Source organism: Trifolium pratense, linkage group LG5 (genome assembly GCF_020283565.1).
Source record: "Trifolium pratense cultivar HEN17-A07 linkage group LG5, ARS_RC_1.1, whole genome shotgun sequence".
Classification (NCBI taxonomy): domain Eukaryota; kingdom Viridiplantae; phylum Streptophyta; class Magnoliopsida; order Fabales; family Fabaceae; genus Trifolium; species Trifolium pratense.
Window position 1 is genome coordinate 27,000,827 of NC_060063.1, and position 16,455 is coordinate 27,017,281.

Below are 16,455 nucleotides of genomic sequence, written 5' to 3' on the forward strand. Positions count from 1 at the left end.
GAAAAATACTTACATATGGTCGACCATTAAAATGTATATAGTTGATGTTTTCAAGAGGCCGGCTTTGAAAAAGGGATTAGAGTTTCACTTTCATATAAGGGTAATTGTGTCATTACCATAATGTATTTGATGAGTCAGCATCATCAATTTTGTTCCAAATTAGCAAAAAAATAAATAAAGAGGGACTAAATTAAAAGTGATTTGAAGTTGTAAGGTCAAATTGAAAAGATTTGAAAGTACAGAAACTAAAATTCAAGTGACCCGAAACCATTTACTATCATACTATTGCAGTAGCATTTTTATTTGCATTAGGCATGAGTTAAAGCTTATTATTATTTCTCTTTCACTGAAGTTATTTCACGCCAAATTTTAAATAAAAATACGATAGAATAATGTTTATATAACATATCTCATAATATTTTGGGTTCTTGCTTTGCCAAAATAATAATAATAATAATAATAATAATAATAATAATAATAATAATAATAATATTACATTTATAACTATCATACAATGAACAACTATTTTACAATAACAAATATAATTTTATAACAGAATTAGTGTTGCACTATACAATATTTGTCCTACAATAAAAAAAAAAACTCGGCAACATTGCGAACTGTGCTTACTAATAGTAATAAGTGTTGCAATTTTTATTATATTTTTAAATCAAAGATATCCTCCGCGCGCAACTGCAGAGACTAATCCCCTCGACGTAACGGATATCCATTTAAGCGGTTGATCTATGCCAACAAATGTTTCTCCATACGCACCGGTCGGGGATCGAACCCAAGACCAAATGGTTAAGAGACCCAAGTATCTATCTTGCAAATATTCTTTTAAAAAAAAAAAAAAAAGAGAGAAATATATTGTAGTGCTGCTTACAAAGGATGTAATCTTTGTGTGCTACATTGAAAATTACAAATGATGTTTCATGTTTGATTCATACTGAGTACTAAAAAAAATGTTAGTAAGCTAACTCCACATTGGATTGAGGAAAAGATGGAATCTTTGTGGAGTTAGTCTCTTTTCTAACAATAATCCATTTTCTTATCTCCAAAATGAAAGCAAAAATAACTAAGATTGCAATTGAAACTCCATAAGCAAGAAACCACTTAGATCCTTCACCTCCTAAATGGAGTCCATAAAATGTGTTAGCCACTGCAAAGCAAATCAAAATTCTTCCAATGTTATAATGGTACCAATTCCAATATTTACGTATCCTTGAATCTTTTCCTGGTCGTAATTTAATGGCCAATACCTATATATGAAATCAAACCATAAGGCAGTAGGAAATACAATTAGGGTCAACATACATATTCTAATGGGAAAGTTTATCACTCATTGTGATTTTACTCTACTTGCTAAATTAATTTCTGCATTTGCACGTAGATATTGATGACACTTAGAAATTTTTTGTAGAAATATAATACCAAATTATATATCAATATATAATATCTTGATGAACTCTCAAATGTAAATTAGCAAAATAAATAAATTATAGAAAAATTAACCTGGAGGCATCCAAGAACGATAATGAGAATTGCTATATTCTTGTGATGAGTTACTTTAGAATCAAGTTTCTTAGACAAGACAAGTCCACAAAATATTCCAACTATGCCAGCTAGAAATCCAAATATTTGAATAGAAGCATGCAAATAAAACCAAATGGGATCCCATTGCTTGAAATAACGTGCAATTATGGATCCTATTATCATTAGAATGCTCCATGATGCAATGTTTAGGATGCCATGGCTTCTTCTAAGTTTTAGATTAGAAACTTCTCTAATTGTACCTGTTTCAAGATACCAAAGTTACAATATTCACATTGATTGATAGACCGAAATATATAGTTTTAACTTTTAATTGTGCTACATAAATAAAAATAAAAAAAAAATAAAAAAACTTTTAATTGTATGAAAAAAAATAACATTTAAAAGGAGTGGATCACTTAGTGTACCCTAAAATGATAGGTGTCACATGATGGATCACTTTATGTAATATGTTGAACAGGTATAGTTTATTTGGATGTCGTGTTGAGTCTCCATGGATTAGGAGAATTGGATTGTTTTGTCCTATACCTGTGATTAATCTTTGTCTCCCTCATTCAGATGGGTATTCTTCTTCTCGTTGTGGTGCATTTGAGGAGTTCTAGTTTGTTGGTGAGGTGCCTCCTTGTATTTTTTTTTGTTGACAAATGTCTCCTTGTAGTTTTATTTTCTAGTAGAGTGTACTTCTGATATCTCTTTGTTTTTTTTTTTAACTTTCTCTCGTACTTTTATTCTGTTTTTATATTTATATATAATATATTTGTCATTAAAAAAAATCTCTAAAATTAACTAAAATTTAAAATGATCCATGAAATAAAAAACTTTATGTCAATCAATTTAGTTTTTAAAATTGTCGCAGAGAGATTATTTAAAATTTCAAAGAAATATTTAATTTTTTTATGGCAATATTTATTTTAAAATATACAAAAAAGGTTCACAAAACAAGGAGTACTAAGGTTCCAAACAATAAAGAAGAGGAGGCAAAAAGTAGAGCCGCACTGCACCATGCCACCAAGACTAATGGACACCACAATAAGACACCAATCTAACACTCCAATACAAAATGGGTTGTACCTCCCACTCAAAAATAGAGCAGGGGATACTAGGATTTTTGGCCATAAACCACTTCCACGAAGAGAGCTTCATCCTATCCACCAGGTAATCAATGGACGAATTTCCTCAAGCAAAGATAAAGTCATTTCAAAAATTTCAAATCGACCAAATAACAACATGCCAAATTAGCAACCACTGGTACCCCGAATAAGCTATCCTACCAACACTCATCTCTAGGAATATCTGTAACAACCATACAATCCCCCGAGACAAAATAAGTTGAACCCCTAACCACCTAAAGACGGAGTACCACACCGAAGAAGACAGATCGCAGTTATGAACAAATGATCAAGAAAATGTTAACATATTGAAGAGTCTAAAAAAATGGTACTTGTGTAATCGATTTTTAAAACTTTAAAATTATTGTATTATTTAATGGTTAATTTTTTTATTCGGAACTTGTCATATTATATGACCCTAATTTTAAATAATGAACATTTTAAATAATGAACTAATGATTTGGTTGATTTAAAATCTATCAAGATATTAAAACTAATATTAAAAAACTTTGCACACATGATTATAGACATGAAGGTTAATTTAACCAAGAACAAATTAAGTATATAAATGCATAATTTACTAACCTTTTGAATAATCAATGACCAATGATATTTGACCACTATGTTTGGACAAGGCATAATCTGGATAATTAGGAAATACACCATTTGGTCCAATGGCAAATAACAATTTTGTAGTAAGTTGTGTAGCTTTCAATTGGAAAATCATGTAACCTAATGAAGTGCTAGCTGGAACTATGGAAGCATTCATCATATAAAGTTCTCCTTTGTCAGGAATCACATCTTTTGCTGATTTTCCATCAAGAGAGTACATTTTCATTCCTCCTGCCCCTGGAGAGGGCATCCACCCTACAATTGCTGTAGAACCAACCATGTTACCATCTTTTGAGTACCCTATAGCTGCATATGCTTTTATGTTTGTTGGGAATGAGAATATAAAGCTCCATACATCTGATGAAGCCTTGGTATACTGTTCATTAAATAAGAAAAATAAATCATGACCGATTTTGAGACCAATTTAAAAAGGCAGGTTTGTCGACCAAAATGACCATAGAAATTTAGTGAAGTTAGAATATAAGTCGCCAGATTTTCATTCAAAAGGCAGGTTTGTCGACCAAAATGACCATAGAAATTTAGTGACGGTGTAGACATTCGCACTGTGATGCTATATAAAATGTTCAACTAATTAAGACTAAAAGAAAATATGGATAGATTGTTAAATGAAAAACAAAACAAAATAAAAAATTAAAATTCTAAAACACAACAACACATACTCTGAGGATGAAATTGTGATCAGGCCAAACAGGACTGCAAAGAAGTGATTTTGTATCAAAAGGAATTGGTTGCTGAAGTTCCACCAAATTAGAGGCACATGAATCTTGACATGTCACAAGGATTGATGAACTACAAAGGAGAATGAGAAAGATTAATAAACAAAAGTATGCCATCTTCATTAAGAACAGATAGGAATAATATGTAGAATACACTTAATTAATTATGTCAAGTTTAATTAATATTGAAAGATAAGAAATGTTACAGGTTATATTAACATTGGAATTAACGAGTTACTTTGCTATTGACAGCGGTGGCTGGAACAGGACATACATATAAGGTTATGGTTGTATTCAAATTAATCATTAGGTGTTAGCGTTTGTGAATCAAAGAAGGCTTACCTTGTTTGAATTATTGTCATGTAGTAAGCTGTTTTTTTTTTTAAAAAAAAAATAACAATTCGGTATCCGATCTACGACCGACTAATCCGTGTTCTTTTTGGTAAATCCAAAATATCATTTACACGCAGAAATCGAACTCATGACTAAATAGTTAAAGGGTCAAAATACCAATCACTTGTAACACATTATATTGATGTTTGACTCTGCCGTTTATTGATATTTTAGAAATTGAATCTAACACAAACCGATGAGACATTAATATCACTAGTCCCACACCCGTGCGATGCACAGGTATTATGCAGTATTTTATATTGTAATGTTGAAAAATTATTCGTATAAATTGAAACAATAAGTATTATGAAAATTATAATAATAACATCAATAACAACAAAATAATAATAATAAAAAAAAAGTGATGTAAATATAAGATAGATAATAAAGATGTGTTTATACATTTCGAAAAGATTACAATGAATCCTATTGCATCTACCAAAATAAGTTGGTAATCCATAAATTGTCATGTCGCTATGAAAATGGTTTGTGGTGATACTCATACACTGTGCATTTGATTCTTAATTGGACACTATAATTCAATATGTAATATAAAAGATTAATTAGTGCGTATAATTTAGTAAAATCTATTATTATTAGTTGAGTGGATGTATAATGAAAAGTCATAGGTATATAAATGTAGGCATATTAAAAGTGTATAGAGATGACAATGATGTAAGTAGAAGTGATGTGACATTATTGAGTGGTTTAATTAGATATAAGTGACTGACGTGGATTAGGGTTAGATTAGTGGTTGCACAACTATCTAGGAATTATATATATATATGATTTAATATTTTTAAATCTCTTCGATTAGAATAAAACCATGATTAAATCATTCAAATAACCGAACTTCTTTAAGAAATTACCCGGTCCTTATATACCAATTGTTGGTTCAAAGTTGACAGATTTGGATCATCGAAAGTGAAAAAGAAATAAAGAATTATGATTGTAATAACTAGATAATTTGTATAGTAAGGGTTATGAGCTAGTCTATTTGTATAGTCATGAAATCAAATGTATAATGTCTAAGCACACTATATATTCTTAGAAATGAGTATTGGGCTTCTTAACATACCCCCTCACGCCTAGCATTATTGGGCTTGGTGCGTGGATATAAACAGTGGGTGGCCCGATTCCGGAAACCTGATAACAGGTGGCCCAACGGATCGTGAAGAGGCTCTGATCCCAACTTAGAAATAAGTATTGGGCCTAACTCATCCTTACAAAACCGACTTGTAAGGTGAGGATTGTCTCTAGTATATAAACACTTATTCAGGTCATCTCGCAACCGATGTGGGACTTCTGAACACAACAATAAGTGTTTATATACTAATGCAATTTTCCCTCTCTAATTCCGTCATAGTTAGTGAGGAATTTTGTTCCCTCACTAATTTTCGTCACTAATTTGCCTTTTTTTAGTAGTGGAAGACTAGCTCACACATCTACATGGTCATGCCTATCAATAGGTTAAGACCTCTTTTGAGCCAAGAGCTGGTCATTTTATTTTATTGAAAGTTGAAACATTAATACAAGAGGTGTTGTTGTAATTGCCTAGAAAAAAAACAAGTTACTGCCTCCTGCGCGAGGCGCAGCTGTGATACGCAGGTAGAGCTTTAGCTCCTGCCTCCTGCGCAAGGCGCAGTGAGGTCTGCGCGAGGCTATTTATAGGCAGTGTGTTTTCTGACTCTTTTTTAGGGTTTCTGAAGCCAACAAAAGACTAGAGTTTATAAGAGAACTTCTCTTGGGAAAACACTAGGGTTGGGATTGATCCATCACCTTGAGAAACACTTTCATATTGAATTTCTTGGTCACGGAAAGAAATTCGGGCTTAGGGTAGAATTAGGAACAAGGCTAATTCTTGTAACTCTTTGGAGGATTTCATTGTAATCAAGTACTTCATTTGATAGTGGAATGGAGGGTTGCTCTCTCCCCCAGATTAGGTTACTTTGACCGAACTGGGTAAACAATTCTATTGTGTTTTTTCTTTCTCGCCGTTTATCATAGTTTTGTGATTATTATTGTCGTTCACTTAATTTGGTTGCTTTAATCGTATTTGCTCCACACATCAAGTTCTATTATTGGTGTGATTTTTAATCGAATTCACAATAATTGGCGCCCACCGTGGGGCAAGGGATCAAACGAATTAAGGTACCATGGGTTCTAAGTGGGAAATTGAGAAATTCACCGGGAGTAACGACTTTGGGTTGTGGACAGTGAAGATGGTGGCAATCTTAATCCAACAGAAGGGTGAGGAGGAAGGCTATGAGATTGCGGGAGCACTCATAGTCACAAATTGGGTACCATAGAAGATTGATCAGCCTGGAGAGGCGGTGGTAATAATACTCAACATCAGCCTGGAGAGGCGGTGGTAAGAATACTCAACATCAGCCTGGAGAGACGGTGATAATAATACTCGACATCGGCCTGGAGAGGCGGTGGAATAATACTCAACATCAGCCTGGAGAGGCGGTGCTAAGAATACTAGGTTACAAGGTGAAAGACATAGTGGATATACCGGTTTTGAGGCTTTGGTGGAGGAAACTCAGTTTGAGGTGGAGGTACATCAAAGTGGTATGGCTATGGAGATCTTGTGTGGAAGCAACGGTGATCAGGCTTGGTAACTTGTTAGACTGCTGGAGGTAGTTGGACACAAGGAGAGTATGAGGTTGCAGCTTGTGAAACCACCTAAAATTTCCAAGGTTGGTTGGAGGCAAGCATATCTTCAAGAGTACGGAAAGCTACAATCCGGGGTTTGAAGAGTGTACAGTGTAGCTTGTGGATTGTCCTAAAAATCCAAGGGCAATTGGAGGCAAGCAATTTTTTCGGGAGTACGGAGAGGTAGGGTATTCTGCGCGAGTCTATTTATAGGCGGTGCGTTTTCTGACTCTTTTAAGGTGTTTTTAGGGTTTCTTAAACCAACAAAAGACTAGGGTTTATAAGAGAACTTTTCTTGGGCAAACACTAGGGTTGGGATTGATCCATCACCTTGAGAAACACTTCCATATTGAATTTTTTGGTCACGGGAAGAAATTCTTTGGAGGATTTCATTGTAATTAGGGTTGGGAATAGGCCAGGCGGCCTACAGGGGCCTTCGTCCTGGCCTATATAAGCCTGGCCTGGCCTGGCCTGGTTATTAAAAATGCCAGGCTTAGGCTTTGAAAACGGCCTGTTTACATAAATAGGCCAGGCTTAGGCTTCTAAAAAGGCCTACGAAGCCTGATAGGCCGGCCTGTTTATAATAATTATTATTTATATCTTATAAAAAAAATATTATTTATATAAATATTATTAATTTTTAATTATTGCGACTTTTCGTAATCGTATTTGTTATTTGATTAATTTTTAATTATTGTGTTAATCATATTATTAGCTTTTTCTTAATGTTGTAGAAATTATAAAAATTTAAATATGAACTTTTTAAGGCCTGTTTAGCCTATTTAAAAAAACTATATAGAGAAGTTTTAATGTAACACAGGCTTTTAAACAGGCTACAAGGCCAGGCCAGGCTTTTAAAAGGCTCAGGCCAGGCCAAAAAAAATATTATTTGATAGGCCACAGGCCAGGCTTAGGCCTGAAAAAAAATCGTAGGCCAGGCTCAGGCCTGTCAAGGCCTGGCCTGGCCTGTTCCCAACCCTAATTGTAATCAAGTACTTCATTTGATAGTGGAACAGAGGGTTGCTCTCTCCCCCAGATTAGGTTACTTTGACCGAACTGGGTAAATAATTCTATTGTGTTTTTTCTTTCTTGCCGTTTATCATTGTTTTGTGATTATTATTGTCGTTCACTTGATTTGGTTGCTTTAATCGTATTTGCTCCACACATCAAGTTCTATTATTGGTGTTATTTTTAATCGAATTCACAACAGGTGTGTTATTTAAACACATTTTCAATAACAAACATACAACATCGTATTTTGTTCCACTCTATGCACAGTTTTCGAGGAATGCAAAAAATATTATATCAAAAAGTACACAAATATGTATATTTGTTGTATTCTTATTTGAAAGTATGTCTTGAAATATCATTTTCCTTAATACAAATATGAAACTCATTTCTGGTTTTTTTTTTTTTTTTTTAAACTTCAAATATCATAGATAAAAAAAAAAGTGGGATACAAAAGAGGGGGACCAAGCCTAAACCCTCAACAAAGGAAACAAAACAACTAGCTAGCAACATCTAAAATAAGGAAAACCTAACCTATTTCTAGTTAAATCTTCCCTAATTTCAACTGGAGCAGATGTCCACCATGTGAAACCTTGCAAAGATAACCCGAGATTAGCAAGCTTGTCTGCACAATGATTGCCCTCCCTATAGATGTGAGATATAATGAAGCTCATGTTTCTAGTCATGTATATACAGTTCATCCATCTGTTCTTTAGTTTCCAAGGAATGATATTCGGAGATTTAAAGGCCAAGCAGACTAGTTTAGAATCACTTTCTATCCAAAGATGAGACCAATTCTGAGCATATGCATGTTCATATGCATGTTCATTTCTGGTTTAGGTCCACATAAAATAAAAAACTCATTTCTAGTTTTTCTTTATCTTTTTATAATGTTTATTTCAAATTTTCAAGTGAGTTAATCATTTCTAAATTAATATACCTCTAATTATATTATATATTTTTCAGGAATTTATAAAAAAAATACTAGTATCTAAATAAAACATTAATCAATTATCTCTTTTAAATAATAATAAATTTGTTTCAAAAAAAATTAAATTTGTAAAAACAATATCAATAGTCAACAAATTTAATATCATAACTAAATTTGTCCTAAAGAGAGTTCATTAACCACCTGAGCTCAATGCCTTAGTTAGAGGTTTGGTATTTCAATCTCAATATTAATTGGATAACACTAAAATATGTGTTTAATGTAAAATTAATCCATTTCTAATCATCTGGTAAAATAAGATTACAAAAGAATCTAAAGAGCTCCAAGATGAAAACCAATGATGAAACAATTTAAAATTATCTAAATAAAGAAAAGAATTTAGTCTTTACTCCACAGTCCAATCTCAAAAATTACTGCAATAGAGAGCAATATTGCAAGCACAATTCCATAAGCTACCATCCATTGACTTCCTTCTTTGCCTAAATGGATTCCATAGAAAATGTTGGCTATGGCTAATATAATTACTATTCTCCCTATGTTATGATGATATAAATTCCAATGCTTTCTCACTTTTGATTCCTTTTTTGGTCGAGCAACAAAAGCCATTACCTACCAAAACAAATACACTAATATTATTTACAATTAAGTTATTTGAATAGTTCGATTATCATTTCTTTTCAGTTCGATCGACTTATATAAAACAGTTGAATCATGATATGAAAATTTCGACTGTTTGATGTATTTTTTTTTTGTTCGACACACCTTGTGCATAACTTATTTTTTAATATATTTATTTGACTTGTTAAAAAAACAATCATTTAACAAAATATATCAAAGGTTTTAAACAAAATGTTATTGTTCGTTTCTCTTTTATATAAAATACCGCATTTTAAGAGAGTTAGACGAGCGATAACCTAAAGAAAATACCTGGAGGCAAGCAAGAACAAGAATGATGATTCCAAGAGCCTTGTGAAGATTAAAATCAACATTGAGTTGATTATTGAGAATAAGCCCAGTAATTACACCTATTAATCCAAGTATAAAGCCCAATGATTGAACTGAAGCATGGAAATTAAACCAAAATTGATCCCAATCCTTGAAATAACGAGCAACTATTGCTCCCATTATGATAAATATACCCCATCCCAATATATTTAACACTCCATGGCTTCTTTTTAGGTTCACATATGAGTTTCCTAATACACTTGAACCTGTTTCAAATAAAATGATAGACAAATAAAAAAATGATAAGACAATTATTCTTATGAATGACATCCTCATTATAAATTAATGGAAGAAATACTTGCACATATTCTAACAAGGGTTAAATAGTGTTTACCCTCTGTAATATTTTTTTCTGTTACCCGTTGTAATGTCAAGATTTTGTCCTTTTAGCCCCTCATTAAATATGTTAGCTTAAGATTTTGACATTTTTACCCCTGTAATGTTAGGGAATTTTGGTTTACCCCCTCACTAAGCATGTTACGTCATCATTTATGAGGAATTTTAAGTCTATATATTTTATGAGGGGTTAAAAGGACAGAATCTTGACATTATAGAGGGTAATCGAAAAAAATTATATGGAGTAAACCAAAATTCGCTAACTTTAAAATTGTCTCAAATGTGAGATGTGAATCGCCAAATCTACTAAACAATCCATATTTCAAAATGAATTTTGAATATCCTTTCTTCTTAACTAAATTAATGTAAGTTGTCTTATGTCCCGTACGATCTCAATCGGACGACTTATATTTTATGATGAGAAAATCATATTCAAAATTTAATTTTGGAATTTAAAGAGTGTCAACTTCAGCCTTTTACTAATGAACCAAATTAGATTTCAGAACATATGGTTCTACCTTACAAAAAAGGACAAAAGACATATGGGTTTGGTTTGGTAGGGTGTCATATTATGATCTTACATTTCAACTTAATTATTCTCTTGGCAACAAGATTAGAGAAGAATTTTCCCCAAATTGACCACTGTTTCAAGTCTAAGTTATTTTCACAGTGAAAATGGGCCATGTTGATCCTACATAACATATGCCAAAATTAACAAACCAAAAGGTCAAGACTACACTAGAAAAGTCTTCATTAAATAGCATGCTTAATTAATTCCCACTTAATAATCATCAAATCATAAAGTAATCACCAACTCCATGTATAAAAGAGTGTCATTTCTTCATTGCTAACCAACAACTAACATATATATTTTTGAGGTTAAAAGCATACAATCACAAAACCTCACTAGCTAGTTAGTTGAAATAAAGATCAGACGGTTAATGTTTCAACTTTACATGATCAATTTAAAATACGACTCAAAATATGAGTAGTTTGATCTTCATCCAGTTACAAAGATTTGTAACTACTTGATTGTGTGACTTGTATGTTAATTTTTTTTTTCTTGTTTACTTTTTTTCCTATCTACTTGAAATTTGTATAGTCAATATTTTAAAAATATAAAAAAAATTATTTTCAGTACAACATTTACTTTTTTTTTTGTTTATTTAACTAGTGCCCTGTTAGCATGACTCATAATTAATTGCTGAAATAGAAGCCGTTTGTTACTGTTTTTGTGAAGAAAAAAAATCACTTTTTTAAAATACTGTTATCATTTTTGAAAATTTCCATCCATTTGTTACATAATTTTATAAAAATGAGAATTATTACCTGTGGCATAATTAACAGTTACAGAAACTTTGTCTTGGTGCTGCATTAGAGCAAAACTTGGAACTGTAGGGAAGACTCCATTAGGTCCGACGGCATAGATCAACCGCGATAAAGGTTGATTAGTTTGTAGCTGGAAAACCATGTATAAACGCGACGATTGTGATGTGATCAAAGTTGAATTGTTAATAATTGCTAAGTTGCCTCTATCTGGAACCACTTGATTTGGTGCATACCCTGCTAGATAATATTGTTTCATGCCTCCAATAGCTCCATTGGATGAAATCCACCCTACAATTGCACTTGAACCTACCATGCCTCCATTAGGAGAGAACCCTATTGATATATAAGAATTTTGGTTTGGAGCTGAGAGAATGAAGCTCCATATGTTTGAAGAAGTTTGAGAATACTGCATACATATAGTTGATTTTAATGTGCATTAGATTATATGAAATTAATTAAAATTTAAGATGATATCAACATAATTTCAGAAAACTTTGAGATATTGGATCTTGGATAGTAAAATGTCACATTAAATTTCTTACATTGAATTTAAATTTAAAATTGTTTTGTTTATACTATTAAATTAAAGGTAGACAATCCATGTATTGGAGGGCCTATCCAAAAAGAAATAAATTTTTGTATTTATAGGTCGTGAATATCTGAATAGGACAAATCATCCTGTGGATCTCTTAGTTTGCTTCAGAACAAAAGAAGCCAAAAGGGGTGATTATAGGGGCCCCAATAATGATAGATATGTAAAAAACATACCCCTAATTCCTAATCCTAAATGGAATGAACTTATAATCATGGGATCAATTCGATCATATGTGATAAAAGACTGAAAAATAGTACACAAGAAATTGCACGTAAGTTTTGTCCGTTTTGATTGGATGTATCTATCTACCATATATCATGTTAGGATTTTTTACACTAGTCTCAAAATGTGATCTCAAATCACAGTTAAATCAGCTCGCATCAGCGGAACTAGGGGGTGGCTTAGGTGGGCCACGGCCCACCCCCACCCCCAAAAAATAATATTCCCATAAATATAGGATATTAGTTTAAGTGTATTATTAATTATTTTAATTTATTCTGTATATATATTAGTACAAATATTAATGAAAATATTTGTTTAGAGTTTATTATTGATGATTATAAGTCGCTCAGTACGCATATTAGTTCAAGTGTAAGTGAAAATATTAGTTCGTAAACTATATATAAACTAGTAAGCTATAAGCTCATGAAAAAATGTTACCAATTTTTTTTTTTCAATACAAACTTATAAATTATAAGTCATAAATTTTTTAGCGGCCCACCCAGTAAATTTTTCCTAGTTCCGCCACTGTCAGCTCGTATCATCTTCGGTGTCTCCATCTTTAGAGCCAATGGCCAACTTTTGACCGTAGAGAGTGGAGACACTGAGAAGATGCGGTCGCAATTAATTAGGACATTCAAAATTATGATGATTGTATTGCAAATATTGACATTCAAAATTTGAATAAATAGATAAAAACATTTGAAGTTCAAGAGTAGTATGCACTTACTCTAAGAATGTATCCTTGAGCATTCCAAACAGAAAGGCAATTGAGCTTGGTTATGTCAAAGTTGAGAGGAATACTGAGATTTAGCTTGGAGTCACATGAATCACCTTGTGAACTATTTCCATCTCCTTGTGAAGAAGAATTTCCATTCACTTGTGAACTTCCATTGTTTGCTGAAGCAAGAAAACAAATTGTGAATATGAGGAATGTTTCATATGCCTTCATTTCTTTGTCTTTGGTTTATGCTTGTGTGTTTGTAAAAGTATTCATGAGATTTGTGAAGTTATTTGATTGGTAAGAAGAAAAAGGAGCAATTATTACCAATTAAACAATGGTATTCGTGGTAGAGGCAGTTTATCAATGCTTATTAATTATGATTACATTATAGTATTTGATTAAGTAGATTTGGTAGAAGGCTAACTTAAACCATTAACAAGTCAACCTTTCATTCTTTTTTGTTGACACAGAGTCAACCTTTTATTCAACAAATGAGATTTAATTAAAATATTATAGTTCAAACTTTACATGCATTATTAGAGGGGTGCTATTTTTGGTTATCATTTGTTAGTCACTCAAACTATATTTTTTTGGTGTTTCCATCTGATTTTCATTCCTAACATCCAAAGTTATTTATAATGATAAAAAGAGTAATCTCTACCAATAGTAGCGTTCTATTTTAACTTGTTCGTTGTAACTATAGTATTCCTTTTAATCTCAAATATAATAAAATATGTCTATATATAAATATGTTTTTGTTTATATTTAAGACCGAAGAGAGTAAGCATTAATCATTAATTGCGTACAATCTAAGTTATCTACGTGCTTTTTTTATGAAAATCTACTAAGATACCTAGAAAATGGTTAGTTTTTTCACTATTTGTTCTTCCTAACTTCTCTTTTTTGGCTTTTCTTGTTTTTGATAAAAACATCTCACCCACTATGTACATACCCAATCTAAAATTTCTCCAAGTGAATGAATTTTCAACTATAACCCCTCAATTCTCAACCACAGACATAATGACCTATAATGATGTGTGGTTGATCATTAGCCACTAATTATACTGATGGAAAGCAAGAAAGTAAAAACACATCTACTTTGTACTATAGAAACTTTGTGGCTTAAGTTATACTCTTCCCCACATGTGGCTTACTATAACCAAACCATAGCTCAGTTATAGTATTTTCCAGAGTTGTGATGAAAATGTTTTTTTTTTTTTTTCAATTCAGATTCATAGACAATTAATCATCCAATTAGTTGTCCTTTACAAAAAAAACATATAGTTTCTTCTTAAAAAGAAAATATCAATCATTTATGGTTATTTCGAATCATTTATGACTATTTCGAAGGAGTTGAATTCATGAAATACAGCTGATGCAGCCTCATTCACGGACGCAGTAACAACCATAATTTCGACAGCATTGGCCTAATTTTCTAGCAATATAAAGGTTTCCAGTGTGACTACATTCGACAACTATAAATTAAAATCACCACAGCCCTGATCGCAGGTGTGGCTCGTTTTTTAAACCTTGAGTGAAACCACAGCTTGAATACTAAATATATACTAACCTTTTGAGTAGTCTATTCTTGTGGAAAACTTGTCTAGGTGTTTTGTTAGCGAATAATTTGGTGCTGCGGGGAATAAACCAGTGGATCCAGTGGCAAGTATCAACCAGGACAAAGGTTCAGTAGTTTCTAACTGAAACACCAAATATAAACGAGAAGATTGCAAACTGATGAATGATGAATTGCCTATAACCTGCAAGTTTCCTTTATCAGGAACTACCTGATTTGCGGTAACCCCACCGAGATAATACTGCTTTATCCCTCCACTAGCTCCTCTGGATGCCACCCACCCCACAATTGCACTTGAACCTACCATGCTGCCGCTGGCCGAAAATCCAATAGCTATGTAAGAATTTGTGTCTGGAGTTGAGAGAATGAAGCTCCAAATGTTTGTAGAAGTCTGAACATACTGCAAAATAGTAAACATAATAATTGGTATGTGTAATACTATTGGAGTAAGGATATATATGTGATGAGATTTGAAAATGGTGTACCTACCCTGAGGATGAAACCTTGAGCATCCCATACAGAAAGACAGTGGAGGTTGGTTGTATCAAAAGGGGTTGGAGCTTTGAGGTTCAGATTGCTGGTACAAGAGTCGGTTTCTGGCCTTGCACGGAGGAATGAACCGAGAAAGGTAATTATGAAGAGGAGCTGCAGAGGTGCCTTCATCTGTTGTCTCTATATTTTTGGTGTGTTTGTGTTTGAAAAAATTGATATCATGAGGAAGTTTTATTTGGAAAGGTTTGTAAAAAGGGGGAAATAAAATTAAACGATGTAATGATTATCATATTGTAAGTTGTAACTAACATGGTGGAGAGGGTATTCTCAATTATGACTATATATATTAACATGAAGATTAAGGTCCACAAGAAAAGAATAAATATATAATGATATTAAAGAAAAATGTGTATACAACATATTTCACTGTACAGATGTAAATTCTTTCAATGATAAAGAAAAAGATACGACCTGACCCCCAAAAAAAGCAGCTGACTGAGATAGACCCGAAATAATACTGCCATCCATCTCTTCGTTTTTCCGGCCAAGTTTAGCAGGCTTATGTCCGGTTCTTCACGAATCCAATTTGTCATCTCCAAATTGATAAATGATACAGCGTCCAAACGAAGTTATGTCCATGCCTTCGTTGTTTTCACATGGTACAGAAAATTACAAATAGAAGCACACTACCATAACTTTAAAAAGTAAAAACCTGCATCATTAGAGCAACTCCAACGCATGTTGCTTAGTCCATCACATGATACTCTCAAACTTGATCTATTTGAGACTCAAACAGAAAGTAGGCTGTGTTTGAGGTAATCTTGTATGCTTATCAAACATAGGGATCTTTCTTGAAGCTAATATTCCCAGAACAGTTTTTGGCTTCTCTGTGGTTTTATGCTCATGTAATCTTGGATTTGCAAAAATTGGGAATTGCTTCATACTTAGTTAGTTCACCCTATCTGTACTTCTTTTTCTCTAATGAAATTTCTTGTTCCATCTGAAATAAATAAAAGTGTACTCTTTGATAGGATTAACAAATTTAAAGGAATGAAAATTATCGAATCGAAAGGAATGAGCTCAAGGCTATACGATGGTGAAAAACAGAAGATAAAACCAGAGTTCACTGAACTCATAATCCAGAGCAAAAGCTCCTAAA

The 16,455-nt window shown here is 32.6% G+C and overlaps 2 protein-coding genes across 3 annotated transcripts; both read right to left on the bottom strand.

The window, feature by feature from the left end:
- Positions 1-968: 968 nt before the first annotated feature.
- On the bottom strand, positions 969-4,374 carry LOC123886357 (cytochrome b561 and DOMON domain-containing protein At3g07570). Its single transcript, XM_045935683.1, has 5 exons — positions 4,355-4,374; positions 3,956-4,085; positions 3,249-3,651; positions 1,516-1,796; positions 969-1,262 (listed from the first exon to the last, which is right to left on the bottom strand). The coding sequence occupies exons 1-5, from the start codon at positions 4,372-4,374 to the stop codon at positions 969-971; spliced, it is 1,128 nt and encodes a 375-aa protein (XP_045791639.1).
- A 4,899-nt stretch (positions 4,375-9,273) lies between these two features.
- On the bottom strand, positions 9,274-15,709 carry LOC123885760 (cytochrome b561 and DOMON domain-containing protein At3g07570-like). Of its 2 annotated transcripts, XM_045935081.1 has the most exons (7): positions 15,294-15,517; positions 15,016-15,204; positions 14,799-14,928; positions 13,235-13,404; positions 11,691-12,096; positions 9,948-10,231; positions 9,274-9,629 (listed from the first exon to the last, which is right to left on the bottom strand). In XM_045935081.1, exons 1-7 carry the CDS (start codon positions 15,465-15,467, stop codon positions 9,399-9,401), a joined length of 1,584 nt encoding a protein of 527 aa, XP_045791037.1. In that variant the 5' UTR covers positions 15,468-15,517; the 3' UTR covers positions 9,274-9,398. The 2 variants fall into 2 exon arrangements, with proteins under 2 accessions (XP_045791037.1, XP_045791036.1); XM_045935080.1 differs by having other exon boundaries at positions 14,799-15,204; positions 15,294-15,709.
- Between the last annotated feature and the right edge of the window lie 746 nt (positions 15,710-16,455).

Excerpts from the sequence above, each read along its gene's own strand:
- LOC123886357 (XM_045935683.1), bottom strand. The coding sequence starts at position 4,374 with ATGACAATAATTCAAACAAG. Across the intron at positions 3,652-3,955 it reads ATCACAATTTCATCCTCAGA|TATACCAAGGCTTCATCAGA; the intron begins GTATGTGTTGTT and ends TTTAATGAACAG. Across the intron at positions 1,263-1,515 it reads TCGTTCTTGGATGCCTCCAG|GTATTGGCCATTAAATTACG; the intron begins GTTAATTTTTCT and ends TTTCATATATAG.
- LOC123885760 (XM_045935080.1), bottom strand. The coding sequence starts at position 15,467 with ATGAAGGCACCTCTGCAGCTCCTCTTCATAATTACCTTTCTCGGTTCA. Across the intron at positions 10,232-11,690 it reads AACTGTTAATTATGCCACAG|GTTCAAGTGTATTAGGAAAC; the intron begins GTAATAATTCTC and ends TATTTGAAACAG. Across the intron at positions 9,630-9,947 it reads TTGTTCTTGCTTGCCTCCAG|GTAATGGCTTTTGTTGCTCG; the intron begins GTATTTTCTTTA and ends TTGTTTTGGTAG.